Source organism: Drosophila miranda (assembly GCF_003369915.1).
Source record: "Drosophila miranda strain MSH22 chromosome Y unlocalized genomic scaffold, D.miranda_PacBio2.1 Contig_Y1_pilon, whole genome shotgun sequence".
Taxonomy (NCBI): domain Eukaryota; kingdom Metazoa; phylum Arthropoda; class Insecta; order Diptera; family Drosophilidae; genus Drosophila; species Drosophila miranda.
The window spans coordinates 34,692,060-34,719,299 of NW_022881603.1; the positions used below are offsets into that span (position 1 = coordinate 34,692,060).

A 27,240-nucleotide genomic window follows, 5' to 3' on the forward strand; every position below is an offset into this window, starting at 1 on the left:
TCGTGGAGGGTTCAGCTAGAAGATTTTCGCCAGTCACGGAGATAAATTTGATAAATTAGTAGTTTTATCCAGACGGAGAGAGCAAAACACAAAAGTACGTACATTCAACAGGTCGTCCGAGCACTTGGTTGGGACAAAAGTGACGTTGCTAAGAGCTAGCTGAGGGTAACAGATGGATTTAATATTAAACTGCTGCTGCGACCGCAACTCTACATTTATACCCGATACATAGTGAGTATGGCTACATTGAGCGACAAAGAGTGCGTGTCTGAACATGTCGTCGGGCGCTGCGTTGCCACTGCAAATGGATTTGTTCCCTTTGGCTATAAAAATGATCCGATCTGATCCAGATTCGTCAATCTGGTAGATATGGTCATTCTCTATGATTGTGCGTTTTTAGCTAGAGAATGCGTTTATTGTGGATGCCACAGATTTTCGTCCTTTGTGTGGGCGGAAGGTAGTGGGGGCAAATTTTGAAATAAACTCGTGCGTATCAAAGGAGTGTGGATATCAAACTTGGTTGCTCTAGCTTTTATAGTCTCTGAGATCTAGGAACTCGTTTCTTGCAATAGGCAAAGACGACCATCAAACGTGTGTGTTAGAGAGAGACAGAGCGAAGGAAAATGAAATTGTTTTCATTATTCTGGCTATAATAATACGATCTGGTTCAGATTCTGCAGTCTAAAAGATATAGACATTTTCCACGATTATGCGTTTTTGGTTTTCTCGTATCTTTAAAATTGTGGAAGCCACAGATTTTCGCCTTTTGTGGAGGCGGAAGTTGGCGTGGTGAATTTTGAAATATATGTACTTGTAACAGTGACATATCACAGAAGTATGGATACAAAATGTCGTTGCTCTAGCTCTTATAGTCTCTGAGCAGTAGGCGCTCATAGGGACGGACAGACGGACAGAAGGGACGGTCGGACAGACAGACAGGACTCAATCGACTTGGCTATTGATGCTAATCAAGAATATGTATACTTTATAGGGTCGGAAACGATTCCTTCGGGAATTTTGAGTATCGGGTATAAATATATTAAAATAATAAACATATGCGAATATGTACACATATACATAGGAACACAGAGGCAAGGAACAGCCAGGCAAGCTGCAGTCAGTTCAGGCTGGCTGAAAAGTGGCTTGTCCTTACTTCATTAGTCCCAAATCATCATCGAAATCGCCCATTAATCCCAATGCCCATTTTATTTCTTGTCAAATCGTGTTTTGGTTAAATTTTAGGAAAAAGTTTTCTCGAACGCAAGAGGATAAATCGAGAACGGTTTTCAGAAAATTAAAAAAAAGATATATTTATTGCAAAAATTAAAATTACAAAAACAAAAACAACAGAAAAAACATGTAGTTTTATTTATTGTCCTTAGTAATGATTCCTATAGGGATCGCCTATGTTTTGTGGGTGGCTAATGTTAGTCCCGTCCGGGATAGCCATGTTCTGGCTCGCTCTACTTTGTATGTCTATACGATGATGGCTCCCCGGTCGGCTTCCCTCACGTATACGAACTAGTCGCTTCATACAGTTGTGGAATTTTCTCAATAGTCGTGCGGTTTACGGCATTTGGGACCCCATCAGGTCCTGGTACTTTACCGTCCTTTCGAGGACTTCTGCTGTGGCTTCTGTGATTGCTTCTATTTCAAGTGACAGAATTCCATCCATCACCCTTTGGGCTGCCACTGCTCTGGAAATAGGGTTTCGACTATGTTTAGCAGCAGATCTGTTTGCTGTAGCTGCTGCGTGGGACACCTGCCTATTTGCTTGACAAGCAACAAGTGTCCAAATGACCTATCAATTCATGCTGACTTACTTTTTGTTTTCACATTTTTTCTTCAAACCTTGGTTTAGACACAATCCAATAAAACGGGGTCCTTAAAATTAGACAATCTTATAGACCAAATGATTCATCAGTCGGGTAAAATTATGTGTACAGGTCTCAGGACCCTAGCTATCTAGTAATATCAAAGCGAATATCAAAATCGAGGAATGCGATTTGTTTTTTCCGAACATTTAAACAATTAACCCAATGTCTACCCAATGCTCCACGAAAATAATGAATCTTGAAGAATTTGGGCGCAGTTCAGGTAGAAGATATCGGTTAAAGATGGGATGGATCTACAAAAAGAATTATTATTATTAGTATTATTTTCCGTGACTTAGCTCAAGTTATTATCCTTTTTAAAAAAGGGGCCTTAAGTGGGCTAAGTTCGTTTCTTCATCAGTACATGAGACGGTATATTTCGGTGTACTTCGGTATATTTCTGAGGGTCAGCCACACTGATTGACGCGCACAAAATTTGACATCAACGGTATTTACGGTAAATCGGTATATAATGGTATATTTTGTCGATTTCATCAATCTATTAAATTTAATTTTCAACGTTATATAGATATCCAATAAAAGCAAGTAATAAGAATAAGCCAGTTAAGTAGAAAATTGATTCATTGATCGGATAAAAGATGTGGGCAAAGCTAAGGGCTCTATTTAGCTAGTAATATTCAACGGAATATCAAAATCGAGTATTTATTGGTGAATAACCGGTTGACAACAATAATTACCGGCAACACTAATTCTCATACCCTAGGGAAAAGAATATTATAGAATTGAGAAAATGTGTCTCTAAATAACAGCAACACTGCGACTGTTTTTTTATACCCGATACTCAAAATGAGTATTGGGGTAAATTAGATTTGTGGTAAAAGTGGATGTGTGTAACGTCCAGAAGGAATCGTTTTTGACCCCATAAAGTATATACATATATTCTTGATCAGCATCAATAGCCGAGTCGATTGAGCCATGTCTGTCTGTCCGTCTGTCCGTCCGTCCGTCCGTCTGTCCGTCTGTCCGTCCCCTTCAGCGCCTAGTGCTCAAAGACTATAAGAGCTAGAGCAACGATGTTTTGGATCCAGTCTTCTGTGAAATGTCACTGCTACAAAAATATTTCAAAACTTCGCCCCGCCCACTTCCGCCCCCACAAAGGACGAAAATCTGTGGCATCCACATTTTTAAAGATAAGATAAAACCAAAAACGCAGAATCGTAGAAGATGACTATATCTTCTAGAGTGCAAAATCTGAACCAGATCGTATAATGATTATAGCCAGAATCAAGAAAACAATTTCATTCTTTCTTTGTCTCTCTCTAACACACAGGTTTCATGGTCGGTTTTGTCAATTGCAAAATATGAGTTCAAGGATCTCAGAACCTATAAGAGCCAGAGCAACCAAATTTGGTATCCACACTCCTGTGATATCGGACCTTGACCGTTTCGTGTCCAAATTTCGCCACACCCCCTTCCGCCGCCGCAAAGGACGAAAATCTGGGGCATCCACAAATCTCAGAGACTATTAAGGCTAGAGTAACCAAATTTGGTATCCGCACTTCTGTTAGATCTCACTATAAAACTAATATCTCAGAATTTCGCCCCACCCCCTTCCGCCCCCACAAAGGACGAAAATCTGTTTCATCCACAATATTGCACATTCGAGAAAACTAAAAACGCAGAATCATAGCTAACGACCATATCTATCAGATTGCTAAATCTGGTTTAGATCAGATAATTTTTATAGCCAAAAGGAACAAATCAATTTGCAGTGGCTACGCACGCTCAGACTGATTTTCTGTCTCTCTCGCACGCACTCTTTGTCGTGTCGTTTAATATTAGCGGCGTCTGCCGGAGGAGAGCCATACTGACTTAGTATCGGGTATAACTGTAGAGTTGCGGTGTCCACAGCAACTCACAACGTTCCCCCTCGTATTTTTTTGTTGAACTATTTTGTTTAAACCTTGCTTTAGTCAAAATACAATAAAAGCAAGAACTAAAAACTAAAATTATGTGGGCAGAACTAATGGTCTTATAGGCTCTGCACACTGAGCCCATCCCGGGGGAATGGTGGGATTTTTTGACAGATGTGAAACTCCGATTCACACTGCCACCATCCACCATCCGTCAAAAACAGCTGATGCCAATAACAAGTTCATTAAATTTGCGCGGAAGATTTATTAATTCTTGGTTCTTATAATGGATGATGAAGATATAGCAATTATTTCGGCTGTGGTTCAACAGCAAAATATTTTCTTGCACCAACTAATAATGTTGCTGTCAATGAATAATGATGATGACGATGATGACTTTAACATTGACGAGGATGAGATGACTCAGATGACTGCCATAAAAACACAAAAGCCAGGAAGATTATGGTCGTTTGTGAGTACTTCTACTAAGTTCAACCATAGTTTAAAGTACAAGGACATATTTTATGGTTTTAGAAGCGGTTCGGGACATTTTGGGAGAAAGATGTACCAGAAAACAACGAGGCGTTTTTCAAAGAGAGTTTCCGAATGGAGAGGCCCTGCTTTGACATTTTAGTGAATCGGCTTGAAGTGCTGGGAAAGAAGGACACCAACTGCCGAGCTGCAATTCCTTTGGAAAAGCGCATCGCCATTGCGCTATACACTTTGGGCTCGTCCTCTGAGTACCGAACAGTTGGCAGGCTTTTCGGTGTAGCTCCAAACAGTGTGTGTAATATCCTGCACGAGTTTTGCAGAGCACTTATCGACGAGTTTTCGAAGGAGTACATGTCGCCCAATTACCTAACTTCCGACAAAATTGATGAGTGCGTAAAGGGATTCGAGGCAATTGGGTTTCCTCAGTGCCTAGGTGCAATTGGTAGGAAATCAATAAGAACTTCAGCAATATGTTTACATATAAATTGGTTTTTAAACTTACTTTTTATTCTAGATGGATGCCACATCGAAATAAAACCACCAGCACCTGAGGCAGTAGACCACCATAACTATAAGGGCTGGTATTCCACAGTCTTGTTTGCCCTAGTGGATTATAGGTATGCAAATATCTTGCACAAAAATATGTATTTAGCAAGTTGGTTTAATGTCCTAAATTATTTAAATCCGATTCTTTTTAGATACAGATTTACATATGTAAATATCGGCTCTGCAGGAAGGGGCAATGACTCTATGATATACCAGAAGTCAAGCCTTGCAAAACATATCGAAGCATCGGCATTACTCCAAGAGAAAGCCAAGGAAATAAGCGGAGTAAACGTCCCTGTAATGCTTATCGGGGACTCGGCATTTAGGTTTTCTAAAAAGCTGATGAAACCTTACCCGTTTTCCACAGTCGCCTCTTTGGAACAGCGCACGTTTAACTACAACCTTTCCAAAGCTAGGCGAGTGGTGGAAAATGCATTTGGGCATTTAAAAGCCAGATTTCGAATAATCGGAAAAGAACCACAAAAATAATAGCTCCATAATAATGAGCTGTTGTATTTTGCTGACTTTAATCAGTCAGCAGAACAGATACGATCTGCAATCGCAAAATATTGTGTAGACCGTAATGAAAATTAAAAACTTATTTATTTTTATTTTTTAAAACTTCTAATAAGTCGTTCTGGAATTTTGTTTGGGTGCTGATCAAGTCCTGCACCATCTTCTCCTGCCTAACGTCGTGCTCCTCCTTCTTTCTGTGGTGGTCCTTTTGTTGTTCGAGAGGCTCCTGGGCGATCTCTGCCAGCCACGAAATGTCGGTCTTTTTCTTTTTCTTTGGCGGACGCCCAGACAAGGTGCTGGAGCTACAAGATCCGTCCAGGTCCATCTCAATAATATCCGAAAAGTACTCATCAGGATCTGCAATGAACACCTTAAATGAAATATATTTTTTTAGCAATAAATTAATAAAACTTACTGTCGTTGTCCAATGTGCTCTGCTCCATGTTGTTTGCACTCAAGATGCCAAATCAGCGAACTTCAGTTCAGCGCCCTGAATGTGACGGTCACATGCATGATATCTTGCACATGCCGCAAGATCAGCATTATCGCTTATGCCAAGTCGGCTTACCGACTGTAGCTTTGTAGCTCTAAGTACATATATTTTGTAGCTTTGCATTCTTTGGCAATTAAATACTTTTGATTCAGCTTATGCCCCAGCTTGCTGGTGGCTCCTAGTTTTAGTTTTGTTCTTATAACGAAAGCTAACGCTTGTTAATAAACCTTGCTCCGGCAACCAGCCGTAAACACTTTGAATTATTAATTCTATACCACTGTACCACAAGGCCAGTGATAAGAGAGACAGTTATCTCTACGACATAATCTTCATAAAGGATTCTATACCACGGAACCCGCACGAGGACCACCGCATCAAGCAGCTAAGGCTACTTGGACATACGGACAACTTAATTTACACATGTGAATTTTTGCGTGGTTCGCGCAAATCTTCAATTTTCTCCTTCCATATGTCAATCAGCAGGCTCTCAAGCGCGGCACTCCATTTCACCCTGCCGCCTGCTGTTGTTCTCTTGTATGCTACATTGTGTAATAATATTATATATTATAAACAATAAAAAACAAATATATCTATTCAACGTACCACTGGTGGAGTTTTCTGGCACTAAATCCATTTTATTAATAAGTTTTTCAAAAATTTGGTCTGCTGTCCTTCCGAGCTGTTCTGTTGTTGTTTTTGTTTTTTGTTAATTTTGTCACAATCATTGTTTACGTTTTCGCAGTGAATACCATTTTTCCATTGTGAATGACAATTATTCAGAGTTGCATTTGAAAACCATCGGCTAACTATCGCATAGAAACGTGCGGTTTAGGAACATCCAAAATGGATGGTGGACTAACTGGGAAATTTTCGGAACGGCAAAACCTTACGGACCATCCCCGAAATGGATGGTGGATGGTGGATGGTCGTCAGTGTGAATAGCCTATTACGGACCATCCCCGAAATGGATGGTGGATGGTCGTCAGTGTGAATAGCCTATTAGTAAGCCAGAATTATTCAACGGAATCTCTAAATTGAGCAATATGAACGACTATCCTCTCTCGTTTTTTTGTCTTGACCTATTTCGCTAAAACCTTTTTTTTACGAAAAATCCAATAAAAGCAATTATTTAGAATAAGCCAGTTAAGTAGAAAATTGAATCATTAATCAGTTGAAAATTTGTGGGCATGGCTAAATATTCTGTATAGCTGAGAATATTCGACAGAATATCAAAATTGAGGAACATTTATACAACTTGAGCTCGTCAGTATATTTACGGTATATTTTTAAAGTAAGACGGTATGTTTCGGTATATTTCTGAGGGTCACACTGGTCCCACTTGACGCGTACAAAATTTGACATCTACGGAAAGCGGCGCCAGATTGTGTGAAAAAAGTTGCGGTTTGTAAATTCGTTTGATCGAAATGAACGAAATTATTAAAGATAAGATTATTCCGCAGCAACTGCTGTACTTTATGGCTGGCCGGCGATGCTGCCAACAATTCCCATGCACATTTCGGTCGTCAGAGCACGACATTTTCATGCGATACGCCAGCTCTTTGGGCTTGCGGGCGCAATGCGTGTTTAATAATGGCGAAATTAACAAAGTATTTAAGCAAGCTTGCCGCCATTACTTGGAGGAGCCGAAAATAATGACATTCTCGCCTTCGACGGCAATAAACATTCTAACCATGTTGGGACGATCAGGCAACTTGGGAAAAGATGAACTGAAATTGAGCTCAGATTACATTCCACAGCGTGGGTGTGTTGCTGAAATTGTTGGGCCTCATCTACCATTTCCGACGATCATGGCGCCTACGCCGCGTGTCAAGGACGATACCCAGCGCAATTTACTGAACAAATTTCCCGGCTATCCGTTTATCGACAACGTCATACGATGCAAATTATCTTCGCATTTGCGATACTGACTTAGTATCGGGTATAACTGTAGAGCTGCGGTGTCCACAGCAACTCACAACGTTCCCCCTCGTTTTTTTTTTGTTGAACTATTTTGTTTAAACATTGCTTTAGTCAAAATACAATAAAAGCAAGAACTAAAAACTAAAATTATGGGGGCAGAACTAATGGTCTTATAGGCTCTGCACACTGAGCCCATCCCGGGGAATGGTGGGATTTTTTGACAGATGTGAAACTCCGATTCACACTGCCACCATCCACCATCCGTCAAAAACAGCTGATGCCAATAACAAGTTCATTAAATTTGCGCGGAAGATTTATTAATTCTTGGTTCTTATAATGGATGATGAAGATATAGCAATTATTTCGGCTGTGGTTCAACAGCAAAATATTTTCTTGCACCAACTAATAATGTTGCTGTCAATGAATAATGATGATGACGATGATGACTTTAACATTGACGAGGATGAGATGACCCAGATGACTGCCATAAAAACACAAAAGCCAGGAAGATTATGGTCGTTTGTGAGTACTTCTACTAACTTCAACCATAGTTTAAAGTACAAGGACATATTTTATGGTTTTAGAAGCGGTTCGGGACATTTTGGGAGAAAGATGTACCAGAAAACAACGAGGCGTTTTTCAAAGAGAGTTTCCGAATGGAGAGGCCCTGCTTTGATATTTAAGTGAATCGGCTTGAAGTGCTGCGAAAGAAGGACACCAACTGCTGAGCTGCAATTCCTTTGGAAAAGCGCATCGCCATTGCGCTATACACTTTGGGCTCGTCCTCTGAGTACCGAACAGTTGGCAGGCTTTTCGGTGTAGCTCCAAACAGTGTGTGTAATATCCTGCACGAGTTTTGCAGAGCACTTATCGACGAGTTTTCGAAGGAGTACATGTCGCCCAATTACCTAACTTCCGACAAAATTGATGAGTGCGTAAAGGGATTCGAGGCAATTGGGTTTCCTCAGTGCCTAGGTGCAATTGGTAGGAAATCAATAAGAACTTCAGCAATATGTTTACATATAAATTGGTTTTTAAACTTCCTTTTTATTCTAGATGGATGCCACATCGAAATAAAACCACCAGCACCTGAGGCAGTAGACCACCATAACTATAAGGGCTGGTATTCCACAGTCTTGTTTGCCCTAGTGGATTATAGGTATGCAAATATCTTGCACAAAAATATGTATTTAGCAAGTTGGTTTAATGTCCTAAATTATTTAAATCCGATTCTTTTTAGATACAGATTTACATATGTAAATATCGGCTCTGCAGGAAGATGCAATGACTCGATGATATACCAGAAGTCAAGCCTTGCAAAACATATCGAAGCATCGGCATTCCTCCAAGAGAAAGCCAAGGAAATAAGCGGAGTAAACGTCCCTGTAATGCTTATCGGGGACTCGGCATTTAGGTTTTCTAAAAAGCTGATGAAACCTTACCCGTTTTCCACAGTCGCCTCTTTGGAACAGCGCACGTTTAACTACAACCTTTCCAAAGCTAGGCGAGTGGTGGAAAATGCATTTGGGCATTTAAAAGCCAGATTTCGAATAATCGGAAAAGGTCTTGATAGCCACCACAAAAATAATAGCGCCATAATAATGAGCTGTTGTATTTTACACAATATATTAAATATGCACAACAGCGCGATTAATGAAAATTGGGAGCTTGCAACAAATGAGCAGCGCGAACAGCCCGATACCAGCAACAGTTCTGCTGACTTTAATCAGTCAGCAGAACAGATACGATCTGCAATCGCAAAATATTGTGTAGACCGTAATGAAAATTAAAAACTTATTTATTTTTATTTTTTAAAACTTCTAATAAGTCGTTCTGGAATTTTGTTTGGGTGCTGATCAAGTCCTGCACCATCTTCTCCTGCCTAACGTCGTGCTCCTCCTTCTTTCTGTGGTGGTCCTTTTGTTGTTCAAGAGGCTCCTGGGCGATCTCTGCCAGCCACGAAATGTCGGTCTTTTTCTTTTTCTTTGGCGGACGCCCAGACAAGGTGCTGGAGCTACAAGATCCGTCCAGGTCCATCTCAATAATATCCGAAAAGTACTCATCAGGATCTGCAATGAACACCTTTGTAAGATATGAATATTAGTTTATAAGATTTGAATATTAGTTTAAGATTTACTCATCGATAGTATTATAAGAAATACCAATGTACTCGATATATCTATACTTGTCCTCGACAAGTATCGATATGCCAACACACATTCATTCGAATACGACGATCAAGAAAGAAGAACATATAATAAAACCGTGCTATAAAAAGTTTACATATCAGGTGTGGGGTTTGCCAAAAAAAAAAAACTCTGTGATGAACTATGCAGACATAAGAGCGAAAACCAAAAGTGAACTTAGCGACATATTGCGTAGGCAAAACGTATATTTTGATCAAGATGCCAACATACAACAATTACGTACAGCAGTAAAAAAAAATCATGGAAGACACGCATGAGCTAGGAAATACGGCGCCAAGCGCAGACGAGACTATGCAGGCAGACATTTTTGCAGTCCCGGTTGAGCGCGAGATAGATAGAGACAACCGTAGTGCACAACACGCAGTAAAAGCGGCGCCAGAAGAATATGGTGAAAATGTGCAGAAGGCTCGAGAAGCATTCATGCCGCGACAAGACAACGCTTGTTCGAAATTGACCATGTGATCAGATGAATACGAAGAAGAATCGCGCCGTTTGCAGCAGTTGGAACAATTGTACGTTTCTCGCAAGCGCTTAGCTGATCTCAAATTAAGCATATTGAAAACGGAGAAAGAGGCTATGGAGTTGGAAACGCCGAGAGATTGCATCGACTTGACACACATTGAGGCGTTGATGCGTCCATTTTCTGGAGATGACGACCAGGCTGTAACCAGTTGGATAAGTAACTTTGAGGACATTATGAATTTCCATGGTGTATCCGAGTCCAAATGCTGGATATTAGCGAAGCGGCTGCTAGGCGGATCGGCGAAGGCGTACATCGACCATGTGGCGCCTTTGACTTGGCAATTGATGCGAGCAGAATTGCTCAACGTCTTTGAGCAGAAAGTGACAGCGTGGGACATTGGAAAGCGACTGGAGGCACGGAAAATTGCAAATAATGAAAGCGCATTGCAATATTTCGTCGCAATGTGCAGCATAGCGTCGCAAGCAGACATGGCCACGAGCGATGTGATCAAATTCATCGTAGAGGGACTGCAGGACAAGACGGGCATGGCAGCATCCATGCTATATTGCAGCACACTCAACGAGTTGCGTGACAAGATGGTCACCTATGATAAGGTCAGAAGAGCTCCTGGCGTCGTTGCAATTCGTAGCGAAGGTATGACAAAGGGAAAACTAAATGTGAATATGGCAGTTGGGCAGCAGCAAGGTGGTGGCGCAATGCGTTGCTACAACTGTCGGCAATTTGGGCACGTTATGAAGGAATGCAGTCAGCCAAAGAGACCGGATGGGGCATGTTTTAACTGTTGGAGTACCAGCCACCTATATTCGCAGTGCCCGAAACGAAAGATGGCCACTAGGGTAGCTGCAGTTCAAGATGAGGAGCGACCAGGAGAAAAAAACAACGACGATTTAGCGGCTGTCCAGTTAATCACTTTATGACTTCCGTTTGGTGAACAAAGAGGCGTCAGTATTTTTAGTCTATTTGATACAGGTAGCCCTGTAAGTTTTATTCATAAGTCTTTGATACCGAAGTCGGCTATAGTTGAAGCCTATAATGAAGTTAGGAAATACTATGGACTAGGAGGACAACCAATTCCCATATGGGGAAAATTTAAGTGCCATATTGAATTTTGCACAAAGAAATATATCGTTTTATTAAACATCGTAGATGATAACATGCTGCCTTTGCCGCTATTTTTGGGACGCGATGCCCTTAAAGTTATTGAAGTAAAATTAGTTCATAAGAAAAATATCAATGCGAAGCAACACACACCATTAAGCTCGTTAAAGCAAAAAGCTATTAGTTTAACCTGCGCGTCTTTATTCACCGAACGTAAAAATAATATTAACATAAGACTATATGATGAGTTAGATGGTAATCAATCAGAAAGAAGCGTGCTAATCAAATGTACTAATCCATTTAAAAATCAGACACAAGAAAACTCAAGGAATGACAAAATGGCCATCGAGAATATGAATCAAGGCGACGAGTTCAGTAACTTTTGTGCGGCGGTAGAGATTGATGAAGAGGAACATATTAACGTAGGTTTCGAATTTGGCCCCACTCTTGAAGAAAAGTGTAGGGAAGTTATTAAGACATACTATTTACACAAAGAATTTGACTTTAAAGCACCACCAAAGTATCAGGTGCAGATTCGTGTAACAGAAACAACACCATTTCATTGTACTCCGCGTCGTTTATCCTACCATGAGAGAGAGAAAGTAGCTGAAATAGTAGATGATCTGTTAGAAAAGAAAGTAATCCGTCATAGTGAGTCTCCTTATGCTTCCCCGTTGGTCCTAGTAAAAAAAAAATCAGGAGAACTTCGAATGTGTGTCGATTACCGTGGTCTGAACAAACGAATTGTTAAAGATAATTTCCCATTGCCCCTTATTGAGGACTGTCTTGAGTTTTTAGAAAACAAGTGCTGTTTTTCCATTATAGATTTGAAAAGTGGGTATCATCAAATAGGCGTAGAAGAAAAATCAGTTCCGTATACATCGTTTGTGACACCGCAAGGACAGTATGAGTACTTGAGAATGCCCTTTGGGTTAAAAAATGGATCCGCTATTTTTCAGAGATTTATTTCGGAGCTCTTGAGAGACTTTATTAGGAACAAAAGCATTGTAGTGTACATGGATGATATATTAGTAGCGACTAAAACAGTTGAAGAACACATGGATATATTAAAAAGACTATGCATTCGGTTTAGCGAGCAAAATTTAGAGATAAATCTAAAAAAGTGTAGGTTTGTCAATCGAAACATCGATTTCCTGGGGTATAAAGTTAATCAAAACGGAATAGTTCCTAGTGATTCCCATATTGAGGCCTTGAAAAAATACCCAGTCCCTCAAAATGTAAAAGCACTGCACTCATGCTTGGGATTCTTTTCGTATTTTCGACGTTTCATGTTGTCATTTGCGACGACAGCTAAGCCCTTGGTGCAGTTGTTAAAAGAAGGTGGTCCGTTTCCCATGAATAGAGAACAGGTGAAGACGTTTGAAACTCTTAAGAATGCGTTGGCAAATCCTCCGGTATTAGCCATTTTTAGCCCAAATAGAGAAACGGAATTACATACAGACGCAAGTTCATGCGGTTATGGCGCAATACTGATGCAAAGACAAGATGATGGGAAGATGCACCCTGTGTCCTATTATTCCGGCAAAACAACAGAAAGAGAATCACGTTATCATAGTTTCGAACTAGAGACATTGGCTATAATTTATGCATTGAGGCGTTTTAGAGCATATTTGGAGCATAGGTCCTTCAAAATAATCACGGATTGTAATTCGTTAGTACAGACGTTAACCAGAAAGTCAATTAGTCCTAAGATAGCACGGTGGTCCCTAGAGTTAGAGAACTATGATTACTCCATTATGCACAGACCTGGGGCCAGTATGGCGCACGTTGATGCGCTGAGCAGACAAGATCAAGTGACGAATATGTTAGAGGATGGTTATAGAGTCAAATACGGTTTAGAAAAGTCTAATTTAGAAAAAGATGAGAGTAGAAAGCAATATACAAGGAATAGTGTAAGTAGAGACAACCCTGGTAGTGAGCATAGAGGTACCGTAGAGAACCCTGTGATTAAGTGTAGAGAATTAAATATCAGTAGAGAGCGTAGTAGTACCGTACAGAACCCGCGATTGAGTGTGGAGAATCAAGTGCAGTAGGAAGTAGATTGGGAAATAGGTGGAAGTCTGATGATAGACAGAACCTTGGTAGTGATTGTAGAGATAACATACAGAATAGTGAATATAGGGAAGAGGATGGATCGAAGATTGAAATTAGAGATTTGAGCCAATGTAGAAGAAGCGTTAACGATGTGGTGGGGGGAGTAAAGTACATTAGTAATAGGAATTTAGATAAAGAGAAAAAATGTGTTGAGGATACAGTAGAGAGGGACAAGTTAGAGTTTCAGGAGGAAAGATTACTAAAATCATTGATAGTTGGGGTAGTAGGTGCAACGCCAGAAGATGTTGATTTGATATTGCAAACAGAACAGATGCGAGACAAGGAAGTAGTTAGGATTCGAAAAATTCTAGAGGATGGAATTGAAGTAGATTTTGAAATGATAGATGGTATTGTTTACAAGAGGAGTTGTGAAAACAAACTATGTTTCTATGTACCAATGTGTATGGAAGAGCAGTTGATAAGGCGGTCACACGAAAAACTAGGACATCTGGCCGCAGAGAAGTGCGTGAGTGACCTTTTGAGGACCTACTGGTTTCCGTCAATGAGAAGTAAAGTGGCAAGGTTCATCAGTAACTGTCTACCGTGTATACTACACTCGATGCCTAAAACAATCCATAACAGAACGCTCCATAGTATCCCAAAGTCGTGTGTTCCTTTTCATACCCTACATGTTGATCATTTGGGTCCGTTGCCGAGTATTAGATCTAAGCGAAAACACCTCCTTGTGGTAATAGATGCATTCACTAAGTTTGTCAAATTGTTCCCGGTTAATAGTACCATCACGCGGGAAGCGAAGGATGCCTTAAGTAAATATTTTGATTTCTATAGTCGCCCTACTAGGATAATATCAGATCGTGGGACCTGTTTCACCTAGTTAGAGTTCTCTAGTTTTCTGCAGGAGAGAGGGATAGAGCACATTAAGGTAGCTACAGGTGCACCGCAGGCGAATGGCCAAGTGGATCGGGTGAATCGTGTTCTTACTCCTATGTTAGGAAAACTGTCAGAGCCCCTTGAGCAAGCCGATTGGTATAGGTTGATGAGCAAGGTAGAGCACGCCATTAATATCTCCGTTAACAGCAGTACGAAAAAGACACCTAGCACATTGTTATTTGGAATACCCCAGAAAGGACCCGTTGTAGATGAATTAACCGAATACCTAGAGGAGAAGTTAGCGTCAGAACTTAGAGAGTTGGAAACTATAAGAGAAATAGCAAGTGAGAACATACGGTTGTCGCAGAAAAGAAATGAGAAGATGTATGCCCATAAACATAGAGCCCCATTAAAGTATGAACCTGGTGACTATGTAGCAGTCCGGCATGTGGACACAACACCGGGGATCAATAAGAAGTTCGCACCAAAGTATCGAGGACCGTACAGGATCAATAGAGTATTGGATAATGATCGTTATGAGGTTGTCGACATTGAGGACTGTCAGTTGACGCAAATTGTAACATTTCCACGATATATTTCTATCCGTGAGTAGGGGATGGATTGGAGGGGATGTCGAGGTCACGGCCGGGGGGGATTCTTTGGTTCCGTGCTCATTCGGTAACTTGGGGGGGGTTCGTTTGACCGCGTCTCGACTCCTACTACATAAACTTTAAATTTTTTAGAATCCCGTGACTCTACCGGGAGCGAACTCCGAAAACAACACTATGCCTATTCCGAGCATAACGGACATTAAATGGCACAATCATAGGGCTTACCCGAAAAGTACTAGTGGCTTTCGTCGGCGTGTTCCAAACTCTCGCGGGCGTGAGGTCTTGCGATGGAAGTCGACCCACACGATTCTATACCCACCCTTCCATGATTTCCAGTGGTGCGAAGGTTCTGGAAATCCCTAAAATTCTTACCCTACCCCATTACGTCACCCTGTCCCTTGGAAATTATAAGTCTACTCCATGTTCATTGCTAATAACATTCAATATATTTCGTTGTACTTCATCATAGACATGTTGCTTCAATCAAAAACTAGCAAACCAAGTTTCACTTCCAAAAATAACACAAGTATTAAACTACAATCAGCAGGCAACTCAAAAAAAAATTTTAGTGGAATGAAAAAAAAATAGGAGGCTTAATCCCTAAGGAGAAAAAAAAATTTTATAGATATAGGTATATATAAACGGTGGAGTATAAATAAAAAAGATAGGAATATAATATAGGATATTCGAAATAAATAAATTAGGTATGTATAAAGGAAAAAAAATAAAAATCAAAAAAAATTTTCATAAGCAGCGGGGGTCATACCAGCGATCAGCAATGGTGAGCCAAAACGAAATTTAATTAAACATTATAAATTTATTTATTTATTTTTTCTGGGTTGAGGAGATGTTTTTTTCTATGTTGGTTAGTGTATAGCTTGGCTACGTTTCCATGCATTAAAAGAATGCAGGGAATGTGAGCAAGGCAAGCTTAGCAGAATGGCACCGAAGAGACCGAAAAGCTTCGAGCGTGTGGAACGCAAGCGTTGCGCTCTCTTATCAGCAGCGGCTGGCCGCTGCTCATGCGTTTTAGGTTTTGACGAAGACAGGCGCAAAGGAGAAAATTGAAATTGGGTCACTTACGGCTTTAATACAGTGGTCCCTCGCTGAAAGGCGCCTTTCGTTGTGGAGCTGTGGAAACCATGTTAATGTGTGCCCAGGGCGAAGGGGGATTGGTAAATAGGGGGGGTATGAAAAAGGTTTTTTTTTTGTTTTTTGTAGTCTGTTACTTTATGATTAAGTTTTTCGGTCCCCAACCCGAAAAAATAAATTCCGCTTTGAGAACTTTCACATCCCCGCCTATCGAGGTAGGACTGTGACGCAGAGTTAAGGAAAGTTACATAGTCATATAAGTGCTCAGAAGGAACCAAAAAAAATTACAATTAAAACTACACTATGCTACGAAATCTGGGTCCGGATCCGTGGCGGCGTCTTCTAGGCCGTCGCAGACAGCGAGTTAGCGGCGCATAGGGGGGGGTGATCTCTATGCCCTCTATGCGCGTACGTTAGATATGGCGCCAGGGTGATGGCCGGTGGAGGTTATGTCGCCGGGCAGGTGGATGCTTCAACGACTCCAAAAGGGACAAAAAATCTCCGCCCCACACCAAGGTCGACTCCGAAGAGTACTCCCGTCAAGGGTGGGAGTTTGGTGTGGGTGGGGCAGAACTTTGGGGAGAGCCGGGTGGCTACCGCTCGGGGCCAGGGCCCTATGGGCGAAACAGAACCAAAACCACGAGGGCTAAGAAAAAAATCTAACTTTTCCCTACAGGGCACTGTAACATACCAGTTTTTCGGACTTTTCCACGGAGACACGAGCGTTGGGTTCTCCTGGCAGAGCTGCGGGACGCACGGGTTTGCAACAAGAACAACACTTGCTGGCGAGGCGAGGCAAATATGCACTTTTCGCCAGGGTAGTTTCTTGCCAGTTTTCTCGGCGCACGATTATTAATTTTCGACCGATTTTTGCGGCGCGCCCACCGTGTGGGATTTTCCCCGTTCCGTTTTATTTCTTTTCGGTTTGTCTTTGTGGCACTTATTTGGGTTACTTTTCTTTTCTTTTGGGCTTACACGTGGTCGATTTAGTTATATATTTGCTACCGACGCGGAGATAGCCACCGGCTGCACAGATTCAAATTTTCGAAAGAGAACGTTCTGGTGCTTTTGCACTGCTTAAATAAGAGCTTACCGATCTTAAAGCTCGGCTTCGAAAGCTCCGTTGCGATGCGCTGCACAGCACTTACGGCAGCTCAGCTCAGCTGTTCCCTACCTCGAGCTTGCTTGCACCCACCCCAACTATACTATGCCCTGCAGCGATAATTGGCCCAAGGTTATTGCATGCGATATCCGAGCACCATAGCGATAACCTATTTTGCATCGGTATTGTCCAACCGCAACCGTTACACCACCCGATAATATGCCACCGTTAGACGGAATATTAGCGGGAATCAGGATCGAATGTCTTTCGCATGAAAGGTTCCTATTTCTCGGCCCTGCAGATTTTCCAGGAGGTAGAAACAATTACCCAGTTTTTTCCGCACGCGACATTTCAGAAATTTAGGAGCCAATTTGGCATTAAAATTTTGCGTGAATTTGCTCAAGGAAAAATTTCGGTGAAATACTTCCTGACCTTCTCGGAACGACACAGGCTTGGCTCGTAAATTGTATTGAGCAACGTTGCGCTCATACGCTTTCTTAATATTGCCCTGTATATCTTTTCGAATTAGAGCTAAATTGTCTGACCTAGCTACCGGGACAACGGGTTCTTCCAGCAAGTCTAAATCCTTCAGAAGCTTATAATCCGTCCCATGAGTGAGCATATCTAAGCCAAACAGGGCTCGATATGGTGAACAACCTAAGGACTGATGTAGTGACGATCGCAGCGAACAAGATATACTTGAGAGATGCTGATCCCAGTATGTCTGATCCTGCTGAAGATATGCTCGCACGGCAGCTAACAATGAACGATTTACTCGTTCCGCCGCATTACTTTGGGGAGAGTATAGTGCCGTGTACATATGTTTAATTCCCAGCTGTGTCAAGAATGCGTTGAATTCTGTAGCTTTGAATTGTTTTCCATTGTCGCTAACAATAGTTTCAGGCACCCCATATGCATGAAAGATATGCTTTAGCAGAAATTCTTGGATTACTACGGAAGTAAATTTCTTCAGGGGTGTAGCCAATGGTATTTACTGAAGTGATCTAAGACAATTAGCAAACCAACATGTCCATTTTTGCTGCGTGGATAAGGTCCAAGCAGATCTATGTATAATCGTTGAAATGGTCGACAAGTTGGTATGTGGTTTCCCATGGGTGGCCGCAGAGTATAATTAGGAGCTTTGCATGCTTTGCACACCTCACAACTACGAATATACTCTCGAACATCTTTAGCTAAGCCGGGCCAAAACAGACTTCTTCGAACTTTTTCTATGGTCTTTTGCATGCCGGCATGCGCTGAAGTAGGATTGTCATGAGCTTGTTTAAGAACGTCGGTCTTCAATCGCTCGGGAACCCATAACTTCCAAGCTCGACTGTCTTGCTCCGCCTTTCCATCTGCGTGTTCGGTTCGAATGTACAGAAATTGGTCGATAATCTTCAGATCGGGCAGTTGAGAGGAATTTTTCTGATACTGTTCTTTTAACTGTTGGTAGCTCTCATCCTGAAAGGCATCGGATTCGAGATCTATCACAGGACTCATCACTACTGCGGATACTTTAGGTTCATGTAATCGGGAAAGAGCATCGGGGACAATGTGATCTTTTCCTTTTCGGTGCGATATCGAGAATTTAAATTGCTGCAATCTAAAAATCCATCGAGCTAACCTCCCCGACACGTTTTGCTGGCGCATTAGCCACAACAAACTGGAATGATCAGTAACCACTTCGAATTCCTGCAGTTCCAGATAGCAACGGAACTTTTCGATGGCCAGAATTACGGCCAAGCACTCGCGCTCCGTAACGCTATAGTTACGTTGCGCACGACTTAGTTTTTTCGACATAAACGCTATTGGCTTTTCCTGCAGATCCACCAATTGCACGAGCACGGCTCCTATACCAAAATCACTAGCATCACAGTGGAGGAAAAATTTCTGTTCGAAGTCTGGGTTTTCAAGCACTGGAGCAGAAGTCAACACGGTTTTTAAAGAGTCCATTGCGACTTGTGCTTCCGGGGTCCAAATAAATTTCTTTTTGTTGGAAAGAAGCTCGGTGATAGGACAGGATAGCTCAGAGAAATTCTGGATGAATCTCCCGTACCAGCCACAGACCCCAAGAAAACCGCGAACCTGTTTTAGATTCCTTGGCGGTGGCCAGTTCACTATACAAGCTACTTTGGAGGGATCAGTGCAAATACCTCCATTACTGATGACGTATCCAAGATAATTTACGCTGGTGACACAGAACTGACTCTTCTTAATATTCAGAGTCAGGTTGGCTTTTCTGAACTGTTCAGCAAGTCGTACCAGCACGGCTAGATGGGAAGAGAAATCTGCTGATACGATGCAGAGATCGTCCAAGTATCCAAAGACGCAGTAACGCAAATCCGGGGGAATGATCTCATCCATCAAACGACACATAGTGGATGGAGCGTTACACAGGCCAAAAGGCATAACCTTAAACTGATATAAAGGCCTTCCCGGGACCGTAAAAGCAGTTAGTGACTTGGAATCCTCAGAGAGTTCGATCTGCCAATATGCATCTTTTAGGTCCAGCTTGGTTATGATATTTGCCTTGGGCAACCGGGCAAAAATACCATCGATACTTGGTAATGGGTAGGCATCCTTACGGGTGACTTCATTCAGTCTTCGAGCATCGAGACACAGACGGACTTTGTTGGGCTTGAGAACCAGTCGCATTGGCGAACTCCAAGCACTGGATGACGGTTCGATAACGCCTAGTTGGAGCATGCGATCTACCTCAGCATAAAGCAACTTTTCCACCGCTGGGCTAACCGGGTAAAAGCGTTGTTTTACGGGGGCGGCCTGACCTACATCGATATGATGCTTAAGCAAGGCCGTACGCCCTAGTCCCTCCGTCGCGTTGGGAAATAACTGTTTAACTACCTCGAGTTGTTGGTTTTGCTGCCTAGTTAAAGGATACCGTAAGGGATCTGGTTCGGCTGCCTCATCGTCTTTCGAACTTATCTCGACAGCTGCAATGATGTCTGGGGCCAGCGAAAAGGATCTCCAAAAATCGTGACCTAGGATTAGATTTTGTGTCAGGGATGGAATTATATATAACTTCATGGGTTTCTCGATAGTTCGATAACGCATGATGACATTTAATACCCCCAGTATCTGTTGACTTTGGCCATCTGCAGTTTTTGCAGTGGCTTTTATTACTTTATATTCAGAAAAGGATGAAAAATCAGTCTGAGCTACTTCAGCACCTATACAGCTGATACTTGCGCCGGTGTCTAACAGCCCCTGTTCTGTTCGACCCAGAAAGGATACTTCGGCATAACTGCGCATATCCTTGGGACTATTAATAATAGCGGAAACTAACAGTCTACGGTTATTTTTGACCTTATCATAATATTTTCTTAAACGCTGGATTCGTTTTGGGGCTTCATGTGGTTTTTCATTAAAAATTCTGTTTCGAACCTCTAAATATTTATGAATCCGTTCGGGATAGGGTAGAAACCGACAACTTCTCTTTACGATCGTATTCGTTTCCTTTCTTTTCTCACAACAAGAAGCCAAACTCTTCTTGTCTCGCTCTAAGTCAACGGGCAAGATTAATGGTGGTTTTTTGGGGGCATCCGGCTGTTGTTGGATGCACCCTTCTGACGGTTTTCCGAAGCTCTACGAATGCATGTTTGGCACTGCGGCTTATAGACATTCGGAGCTCCACAGCCGTAACAAAATATCCGCCTATCTGCCATACAATTTTCCCACACATGTCCAAGCTCCTCACAATTCCAACAAGAACGCTTAGCCGTCGAACTTTGAATGGCCTCTACGCTGATATCCTCATACTCTTCTTGATCGCTTTCAGGGCGCGATTCCTCCAGACTATGTATCGAACGACGGCCGACCGGTGGCCGAGACTTGTCAGATTTCTGTAACTCCTGCACTAGATTTTCATGCATCTGTACTAATCTTCTCAATTGACCAACTGAGCTAATGGACTGATATAAGATTTTGTGACGGGTTTCGGGAAGCAAATTTGCTTTTAATATTTCTATTAATTCCTCTTCCGCCATTTTAATGCCAAATTTATCTATAAGACCAGCCACGGCGTCGTGAAAAGCGACGAAGGGTTCTCCGACGTGTTGCTTTCGAGCTCGAATCAATTCCTTGCTCATAAACTCCGAACGATAGTCTTTATATTGTTGTCTAAGAGCTGCACAAAATTCTGTCCAAACGATGCGATCTACTTGCTTGTGGTATCTCCAATACCAATCGCGCGCTTTGCCAACCAGCAAGATGTGCAAATGTTTGCAAAGGCCGAGAAAATCGCTATCCAAGGTTTCATCGGTTAATGTTTTGACTCGGTAAATGAATTCTTCTACCCCTAAACCTTCGGTAGAACCATCAAAAGGAACATTCCACTTTTGCATAATGTTGGCCGTCTTGGCCGTTCGCAGGCTAGTCATGCTGTTTATACATGAAACTGGTGTTGGGATATTTGGCCTCGCATACCCTTCCTGCGGACTCGCTGGCGGCTGAATCTGCAAAGTGGATATGGCTCTGGCCACAGTGCGCTCAATTATCTGTTGGAGGACATCCAAGTCCAACCCCTGGCTTAGAGGGGCTGTCCGTGCGTTGGTTGCTTCCCAAGGGCTAGAGTGAGTGGCGACATTAGCTGCCGGAGCTTCAGTCTGGTTGGAGCTACGGCTAGCATCCAATCCCGACAAACACACTACTTCCGGACCGGAAGATCGACCTGGCGGGAACTTCGGGACCTGCTTTTTGGCTGGTGCTCGAGTTCTTTTGGAACGAGTTGGCCTATTGGTTCGTTCTACCGGGACTGAACCTACAGTTGGAAGTTGGCTCAATTGGGTATTCTTGCCATTTCCCTCGGATATCTTTCCCGTCTCTGGCTGACAATGTCCATTTGCCGGGGTCTGTACGACCTCCAAAGCTTTGGCAAGACTTCGAGTAGTAATTCCCGAGGGACCGGGTAATTCTGTTGGTTCCGGCTGCGGCTTGTTTGGAGAACAATTGCCAACAACTAGTTTTGCTTGAGATAGCGTACATACTCGGCTACAGTTCGGACAATCATCGTGATGAGGGAACCATTCTTCCAGACATGCTTTATGGAAAACGTGATTGCACGGAGTACAAAAACACGGCTGAGTATTGGACATTTCGGAGCAACAAATGCCGCAAAAGTTTTCCGAACTCAGCGGATTGTTTTGCTGAGGACTTTGTCGCAGCGGCATTTTTATTAAGTTTTATTTTTTATTTTTTTTTTTCTATATTCTACCAAATTTTTCCTAGGGTGACATTTAATGGATGACATAATAAGATAGGGATAGGAGTTGCGAATCTTTGGAACAGCGACAAAAGAATTGATTTTGTTTGGGCTATGGTTTCTAATTTGCATTGTCTTAGTATCAGTGCACTGGTTTAAGTGTCCACATATGATTCGGCAAGGATACGCAAGCAGCATACGCGCTAGTTCCAGACAACCATATGCAGCCACCGCTGCCGCTGGAATAATACCCGCCAATGGTAAGGGTATGAGTGAAGACCAAATCTGGGACCGCCATCTCTGTGCTTCCATCACCCGTACAGGGACAATCGGTACTGATATCCGGCCGAAACCAAATATGCAATATTCTGCAATTGTATGCAACCGTATGCTATGCGCAAAGAGTAACAATACCAAATCCGAATCAACCTCACAGTTCAATCTATTGAAACTAATATCCGCTGAATTAACTGTAGTTTGGAGGACGCGACCTAAACCAATCTCGCTTGTTCGGTATGAATACGCAAGCAGCATATATACACATTCCAGACAACAAGTTTGACTAGCCCGACAGGATGCGTCAACATGGGAACTACTTTCTCAATTCCGGATGATCACTTAAGCTTCCCTTCGTCGTAGACTCGACGACCTCCCCCTAAAACTCAGAGGAACAACCAGTATTAGGATCCAAGCAGAATCCGCAATATTCTGAAATTGTATCGGAGCAATGACCAGATCGTTTAGAGAAAACTAAAGTCAGCATTAAGCATATGAATACAAACGAGCAATAGGTGGGACGAGCCAATAGCTGATTTTGTTGCTAAAGTTACCAATACTTTTTACTGTCACTATAACTTTGGCTAGGGGCCCACGTTGGGCGCCAAAAAATTTATGTAACAACGTTACCCCCTCGCGTCCAACTGTGTATAGACAGTAGCTAGCATTGAAAAAAAACCGGCCCCACGTTGGGCGCCAAAAATTTATGTAACATTTCCACGATATATTTCTATCCGTGAGTAGGGGATGGATTGGAGGGGATGTCGAGGTCACGGCCGGGGGGGATTCTTTGGTTCCGTGCTCATTCGGTAACTTGGGGGGGTTCGTTTGACCGCGTCTCGACTCCTACTACATAAACTTTAAATTTTTTAGAATCCCGTGACTCTACCGGGAGCGAACTCCGAAAACAACACTATGCCTATTCCGAGCATAACGGACATTAAATGGCACAATCATAGGGCTTACCCGAAAAGTACTAGTGGCTTTCGTCGGCGTGTTCCAAACTCTCGCGGGCGTGAGGTCTTGCGATGGAAGTCGACCCACACGATTCTATACCCACCCTTCCATGATTTCCAGTGGTGCGAAGGTTCTGGAAATCCCTAAAATTCTTACCCTACCCCATTACGTCACCCTGTCCCTTGGAAATTATAAGTCTACTCCATGTTCATTGCTAATAACATTCAATATATTTCGTTGTACTTCATCATAGACATGTTGCTTCAATCAAAAACTAGCAAACCAAGTTTCACTTCCAAAAATAACACAAGTATTAAACTACAATCAGCAGGCAACTCAAAAAAAAATTTTAGTGGAATGAAAAAAAAATAGGAGGCTTAATCCCTAAGGAGAAAAAAAAATTTTATAGATATAGGTATATATAAACGGTGGAGTATAAATAAAAAAGATAGGAATATAATATAGGATATTCGAAATAAGTAAATTAGGTATGTATAAAGGAAAAAAAATAAAAATCAAAAAAAAATTTTCAAAAGCAGCGGGGGTCATACCAGCGATCAGCAATGGTGAGCCAAAACGAAATTTAATTAAACATTATAAATTTATTTATTTATTTTTTCTGGGTTGAGGAGATGTTTTTTTCTATGTTGGTTAGTGTATAGCTTGGCTACGTTTCCATGCATTAAAAGAATGCAGGGAATGTGAGCAAGGCAAGCTTAGCAGAATGGCACCGAAGAGACCGAAAAGCTTCGAGCGTGTGGAACGCAAGCGTTGCGCTCTCTTATCAGCAGCGGCTGGCCGCTGCTCATGCGTTTTAGGTTTTGACGAAGACAGGCGCAAAGGAGAAAATTGAAATTGGGTCACTTACGGCTTTAATACAGTGGTCCCTCGCTGAAAGGCGCCTTTCGTTGTGGAGCTGTGGAAACCATGTTAATGTGTGCCCAGGGCGAAGGGGGATTGGTAAATAGGGGGGTATGAAAAAGGTTTTTTTTTTTTTTTTGTTTTTTGTAGTCTGTTACTTTATGATTAAGTTTTTCGGTCCCCAACCCGAAAAAATAAATTCCGCTTTGAGAACTTTCACATTCCCGCCTATCGAGGTAGGACTGTGACGCAGAGTTAAGGAAAGTTACATAGTCATATAAGCGCTCAGAAGGAACCAAAAAAATTACAATTAAAACTACACTATGCTACGAAATCTGGGTCCGGATCCGTGGCGGCGTCTTCTAGGCCGTCGCAGACAGCGAGTTAGCGGCGCATAGGGGGGGGTGATCTCTATGCCCTCTATGCCCTCTATGCGCGTACGTTAGATATGGCGCCAGGGTGATGGCCGGTGGAGGTTATGTCGCCGGGCAGGTGGATGCTTCAACGACTCCAAACGGGACAAAAAATCTCCGCCCCACACCAAGGTCGACTCCGAAGAGTACTCCCGTCAAGGGTGGGAGTTTGGTGTGGGTGGGGCAGAACTTTGGGGAGAGCCGGGTGGCTACCGCTCGGGGCCAGGGCCCTATGGGCGAAACAGAACCAAAACCACGAGGGCTAAGAAAAAAATCTAACTTTTCCCTACAGGGCACTGTAACATACCAGTTTTTCGGACTTTTCCACGGAGACACGAGCGTTGGGTTCTCCTGGCAGAGCTGCGGGACGCACGGGTTTGCAACAAGAACAACACTTGCTGGCGAGGCGAGGCAAATATGCACTTTTCGCCAGGGTAGTTTCTTGCCAGTTTTCTCGGCGCACGATTATTAATTTTCGACCGATTTTTGCGGCGCGCCCACCGTGTGGGATTTTCCCCGTTCCGTTTTATTTCTTTTCGATTTAACTTTGTGGCACTTATTTGGGTTACTTTTCTTTTCTTTTGGGCTTACACGTGGTCGATTTAGTTATATATTTGCTACCGACGCGGAGATAGCCACCGGCTGCACAGATTCAAATTTTCGAAAGAGAACGTTCTGGTGCTTTTGCACTGCTTAAATAAGAGCTTACCGATCTTAAAGCTCGGCTTCGAAAGCTCCGTTGCGATGCGCTGCACAGCACTTACGGCAGCTCAGCTCAGCTGTTCCCTACCTCGAGCTTGCTTGCACCCACCCCAACTATACTATGCCCTGCAGCGATAATTGGCCCAAGGTTATTGCATGCGATATCCGAGCACCATAGCGATAACCTATTTTGCATCGGTATTGTCCAACCGCAACCGTTACAAAATGCCATTCCGAAGTATACTAGAACCAGCAAGGCTTAAACCCTGGGTAGAGTGTAAGGATAAAAACATGGTCTCATGTTGTTAATCGATGAAATAGTATGTTAAGTAAGACAATACCGAATAAGAAATGTTTAACCAACTGTATGCCTTAGTGTGTAGATCGTGGGCGATCTGTAGTCAGGTTGCCCGAATGTAAGATATGAATATTAGTTTATAAGATTTGAATATTAGTTTAAGATTTACTCATCGATAGTATTATAAGAAATACCAATGTACTCGATATATCGATACTTGTCCTCGACAAGTATCGATATGCCAACACACATTCATTCGAATACGACGATCAAGAAAGAAGAACATATAACAAAACCGTGCTATTAAAAGTTTACACCTTAAATGAAATATATTTTTTTAGCAATAAATTAATAAAACTTACTGTCGTTGTCCAATGTGCTCTGCTCCATGTTGTTTGCACTCAAGATGCCAAATCAGCGAACTTCAGTTCAGCGCCCTGAATGTGACGGTCAACCGGCGGTAATCTGATATCTTGCACATGCCGCAAGATCAGCATTATCGCTTATGCCAAGTCGGCTTACCGACTGTAGCTTTGCAGCTCCAAATACATATATTTTGTAGCTTTGCATTCTTTGGCAATTAAATACTTTTGATTCAGCTTATGCCCCAGCTTGCTGGTGGCTCCTAGTTTTAGTTCTGTTCTTATAACGAAAGCTACCGCTTGTTAATAACCCTTGCTCCGGCAACCAGCCGTAAACACTTTGAATTATTAATTCTATACCACTGTACCACAAGGCCAGTGATAAGAGAGACAGTTATCTCTCCAACATAATCTTCATAAAGGATTCTTTACCACGGAACCCGCACGAGGACCACCGCATCAAGCAGCTAAGGCTACTTGGACATACGGACAACTTAATTTACACATGTGAATTTTTGCGTAGTCCGCGCAAATCTTTAATTTTCTCCTTCCATATGTCAATCAGCAGGCTCTCAAGCGCGGCACTCCATTTCACCCTGCCGCCTCCTGTTGTTCTCTTGTTTGCTGCATTGTGTAATAATATTATATATTATAAACAATAAAAAACAAATATATCTATTCAACGTACCACTGGAGGAGTTTTCTGGCACTAAATCCATTTTATTAATAAGTTTTTCGAAAATTTGGTCTCCTGTCCTTCCGAGCTGTTCTGTTGTTGTTTTTGTTTTTTGTTAATTTTGTCACAATCATTGCTTACGTTTTCGCAGTGAATACCATTTTTCCATTGTACATGACAATTATTCAGAGTTGCATTTGAAAACCATCGGCTAACTATCGC

The 27,240-nt window shown here is 42.3% G+C and overlaps 3 protein-coding genes and 5 long non-coding RNA genes across 11 annotated transcripts; 5 read left to right on the forward strand and 3 right to left on the reverse strand.

The window, feature by feature from the left end:
* The first annotated feature begins 3,800 nt into the window (after positions 1-3,800).
* Positions 3,801-5,613, forward strand: LOC117189541 (putative nuclease HARBI1). Of its 2 annotated transcripts, none has more exons than XM_033394682.1 (4): positions 3,801-4,220; positions 4,283-4,682; positions 4,755-4,857; positions 4,945-5,613. In XM_033394682.1, exons 1-4 carry the CDS (start codon positions 4,035-4,037, stop codon positions 5,273-5,275), a joined length of 1,020 nt encoding a protein of 339 aa, XP_033250573.1. In that variant the 5' UTR covers positions 3,801-4,034; the 3' UTR covers positions 5,276-5,613. The 2 variants fall into 2 exon arrangements, with proteins under 2 accessions (XP_033250573.1, XP_033250572.1); XM_033394681.1 differs by having other exon boundaries at positions 3,802-4,220; positions 4,939-5,613.
* LOC117189554 lies at positions 5,371-27,153 on the reverse strand. Of its 3 annotated transcripts, XM_033394701.1 has the most exons (4): positions 27,031-27,141; positions 26,424-26,966; positions 5,718-5,798; positions 5,371-5,659 (listed from the first exon to the last, which is right to left on the reverse strand). In XM_033394701.1, exons 3-4 carry the CDS (start codon positions 5,743-5,745, stop codon positions 5,385-5,387), a joined length of 303 nt encoding a protein of 100 aa, XP_033250592.1. In that variant the 5' UTR covers positions 5,746-5,798; positions 26,424-26,966; positions 27,031-27,141; the 3' UTR covers positions 5,371-5,384. The 3 variants fall into 3 exon arrangements, 2 of the variants coding, with proteins under 2 accessions (XP_033250592.1, XP_033250591.1); XR_004473437.1 differs by lacking the exons at positions 5,371-5,659; positions 5,718-5,798 and adding an exon at positions 9,496-9,797 and having other exon boundaries at positions 26,298-26,966; positions 27,031-27,153; XM_033394700.1 differs by lacking the exons at positions 5,371-5,659; positions 5,718-5,798 and adding an exon at positions 9,496-9,784 and having other exon boundaries at positions 26,343-26,966.
* LOC117189599 lies at positions 5,921-6,804 on the reverse strand. Its single transcript, XR_004473473.1, has 2 exons — positions 6,399-6,804; positions 5,921-6,334 (listed from the first exon to the last, which is right to left on the reverse strand). It is a non-coding gene; the product is annotated as an uncharacterized LOC117189599 (long non-coding RNA).
* On the forward strand, positions 7,086-7,673 carry LOC117189579. Its single transcript, XR_004473449.1, has 2 exons — positions 7,086-7,196; positions 7,256-7,673. It is a non-coding gene; the product is annotated as an uncharacterized LOC117189579 (long non-coding RNA).
* LOC117189545 (protein ALP1-like) lies at positions 8,436-9,738 on the forward strand. Its single transcript, XM_033394690.1, has 3 exons — positions 8,436-8,699; positions 8,772-8,874; positions 8,956-9,738. The coding sequence occupies exons 1-3, from the start codon at positions 8,609-8,611 to the stop codon at positions 9,503-9,505; spliced, it is 744 nt and encodes a 247-aa protein (XP_033250581.1). The 5' UTR covers positions 8,436-8,608; the 3' UTR covers positions 9,506-9,738.
* On the forward strand, positions 14,943-15,560 carry LOC117189600. Its single transcript, XR_004473474.1, has 2 exons — positions 14,943-15,128; positions 15,194-15,560. It is a non-coding gene; the product is annotated as an uncharacterized LOC117189600 (long non-coding RNA).
* Positions 16,262-17,136, reverse strand: LOC117189601. The gene is made up of 2 exons (XR_004473475.1): positions 16,845-17,136; positions 16,262-16,767 (listed from the first exon to the last, which is right to left on the reverse strand). It is a non-coding gene; the product is annotated as an uncharacterized LOC117189601 (long non-coding RNA).
* LOC117189605 lies at positions 23,464-23,989 on the forward strand. The gene is made up of 2 exons (XR_004473479.1): positions 23,464-23,558; positions 23,623-23,989. It is a non-coding gene; the product is annotated as an uncharacterized LOC117189605 (long non-coding RNA).
* Positions 27,154-27,240: the final 87 nt, after the last annotated feature.

Excerpts from the sequence above, each read along its gene's own strand:
- LOC117189541 (XM_033394681.1), top strand. The coding sequence starts at position 4,035 with ATGGATGATGAAGATATAGCAATTATTTCGGCTGTGGTTCAACAGCAA. Across the intron at positions 4,221-4,282 it reads CAGGAAGATTATGGTCGTTT|AAGCGGTTCGGGACATTTTG; the intron begins GTGAGTACTTCT and ends TTATGGTTTTAG. Across the intron at positions 4,683-4,754 it reads TCAGTGCCTAGGTGCAATTG|ATGGATGCCACATCGAAATA; the intron begins GTAGGAAATCAA and ends TTTTTATTCTAG.
- LOC117189554 (XM_033394701.1), bottom strand. The coding sequence starts at position 5,745 with ATGGAGCAGAGCACATTGGACAACGACA. Across the intron at positions 5,660-5,717 it reads GAGCACATTGGACAACGACA|ATCCTGATGAGTACTTTTCG; the intron begins GTAAGTTTTATT and ends TGTTCATTGCAG.
- LOC117189545 (XM_033394690.1), top strand. The coding sequence starts at position 8,609 with ATGTCGCCCAATTACCTAACTTCCGACAAAATTGATGAGTGCGTAAAG. Across the intron at positions 8,700-8,771 it reads TCAGTGCCTAGGTGCAATTG|ATGGATGCCACATCGAAATA; the intron begins GTAGGAAATCAA and ends TTTTTATTCTAG. Across the intron at positions 8,875-8,955 it reads TTTGCCCTAGTGGATTATAG|ATACAGATTTACATATGTAA; the intron begins GTATGCAAATAT and ends GATTCTTTTTAG.